At 39.3% G+C, this 2337-nt stretch overlaps 1 protein-coding gene across 2 annotated transcripts in view; it reads right to left on the bottom strand.

Moving 5' to 3' along the window:
* Window positions 1–65: 65 nt before the first annotated feature.
* The window catches only part of LOC116395432 (calpain-5-like), a 15721-nt gene continuing 13449 nt past the window's right edge, over window positions 66–2337 (bottom strand). For both annotated transcript variants that reach the window (XM_031869327.1, XM_031869328.1), the window contains 3 exons: window positions 2128–2249; window positions 1884–2020; window positions 66–1039 (listed from right to left, as the gene is read on the bottom strand). In XM_031869327.1, the coding sequence (XP_031725187.1) occupies window positions 857–1039; window positions 1884–2020; window positions 2128–2249 (442 nt within the window). In that variant the 3' untranslated portion in view covers window positions 66–856. The remainder of the gene's footprint in view (window positions 1040–1883; window positions 2021–2127; window positions 2250–2337) is intronic.

Genomic DNA, 2337 nt, shown 5'->3' with positions numbered 1-2337 from the left:
CCCCCCCCCCCCCCCCCCCCCCCCCCATCTTTGAAAAAGGACAAATGAGTGACGGGGAAATGAGGTTTTGGATAAACTATTTTTAATTGTGGTTGAAGCAATAGACTTTTTGAACTTTGAATTGTGCATGGCTGTGTCTTGAGTGTAAAAAACAAAATATTGCAGTTTGGGAACTGGACTGAAATAAAAAGAGGAAGAAAACCAGAGTTGTGTTAATGCTACTGTGATTCTGAGGTTGAACTTCTTTCAATTATTTCTGCCATTCAGTGTTTTGCATTTTTTTTAATAATCATGAGAATAAAACATGATATAAACTGATGGAAGAAAGGAGCATTACAGAAGATTAGATGATACATTATCATGTCTTGTACGAGTTTCTATGCATAAAGGTGAACATAGACAAAATTAAGCTTATGTATGTTAAGACTTGAATGACATATTACTGCCATATCACTCACAGTATCTATAGTGCAACATAAAAAAAAAAAAAAAGGAATGATATCTTTGAACGCAACTTACAAAACGTCAATATAAAAATACTTCACAAGTTACACAATGATTTAAAAAGTAAGAGAATTTAAAAGATGAAACATTTGGATAAAAATGACAGGAATTGACATTCACTCTGTCGCGAACTGCCCTGCTCACCTGTCAACTTTGCAAACAATTCATTAACATGCAAATTATAGTGTAAAATCAGGCACAAGCATGGACATCAAACAGCAGAAAGCAAGTTAAACCACAACTGTTCTCGGTGCTTCGATGACGGCACATGCCAAGTAAGTTTCACAAGATGTTCACCACATAGTTCAACACTTAAAAAACGATTTGGGCCTCGCTCAGGTCAGTGATGAGATCACATAGCGGTCAGCTGAGTGGACGTGATAATCCGCACACTGATGTTACCGGGCATCTCGTCAGCCATCTGCCGTCCTCGCTTCCTCAGCTGAAGCCTCTGAGGCTCGGAGGTGTCCTTCACCGACCCGGACAGCACCACTTGGCCCATGAACTCGTCCTTCACTCCGTTGCTGTTCCACACCTGACGAAGACCAGTCGAGTATTAAATGTATGACTTACCGTCGGATATCACAGAAGGACAACAGGTCATCTGCAGGGCTTTGACGGAGTGGTTGGCGAGTCTGATTTGATTATGTTGAGCGATAACGTCATCAGGCAAAGATCATGTCCTGTGCTTTCAATTACTGCTGATTACAAGCTGCCATTGCATGTCAGTTGATCAATGTCAGCTTTTGTTGTTTATGGACTCAGTCAGTTAATTTTCTCATTATTATTAGTTATTGTCAGCACCGGACATATATTAGAAAATAAAATAAATGTGAAAAAATGCATTAAAAATATAAATAAACTGAGGTTTTCTTATTAGTCTATATTCAATTTTGAATTAATTTTTTCATGAAAGACCTTCCACACCATTGAAACTAATACTGTTGAGCTAATAATATCCAAGCACTAGTTTTATTAAAAAAGGGGGTTTGTTTGCTTTGCAATGTAAAAATGACCAACAAGACCTGCAAAAGCACATTGCATCTTATTTTTCAATATGAAAACACTCAAATCTGACTTTAACAAGTATATTAGGGGCTGCTTAACAAGTTACTTGGTAGTAATACATCTCAGATTCTTACATTTTTTATATAAATTAAAGGATTACGTTTCTCAAACATTCTCCAACACTTTGCTCCCAAAACCATTTAAAAAGATATCAGATCATTGAATAATGCCTCGTCTTTGAGCTTAAAACAAGCTTTTCTGAGTCTGAAGTTTTCGAGATACATGGTTTCCACAGGACAGTGACCCACAATGCCTTTCTACCGTCACTGAGATTAATTACAGTCATCAGGATGAGAGGGATGCCATCTTACCTCCACAGTTATGGGCTTTCTGGGCTTCTTCCTGAAGAAAATGCCGCTGGTTGTAAACTCTGGTTGCAGGGTGTCCAACTTGATGGTGGATCGTACTGACCGGCCCTCACAGGATATAATGACATACGGGTCTGCACCTGCATGAGAAAATGTAAAGATCGATTTCAGCAAACCATACCCGTGGGCTGATCACGCTTATTAGTAGATTTCAGGTAAAAGTCTGGCTTGTGTAAAGTCCTCTAACCTCCTGTACGGTCCTGGTTCTGCAGCTCCTCAGCTCCGTGGACGTAGACGTGAGTCACAACTTGTGGGTATCCAAGGAATGAACTCCAGCATTTTACCATCGGCTTATCATCCGTCAGATCCCTGCAAGAGTAGAGGAGAATTTAAGGACCAGGAGAGTACCTATATCTTGGAATTCTCACCTAGAAATTTTTAATGCAGCAAAAAAAGA

This window comes from Anarrhichthys ocellatus, unplaced genomic scaffold, assembly GCF_004355925.1.
Source record: "Anarrhichthys ocellatus isolate YVR2014 unplaced genomic scaffold, GSC_Weel_1.0 scaffold46, whole genome shotgun sequence".
NCBI lineage: Eukaryota > Metazoa > Chordata > Actinopteri > Perciformes > Anarhichadidae > Anarrhichthys > Anarrhichthys ocellatus.
This window is presented reverse-complemented; position numbering and strand designations above follow the sequence as displayed.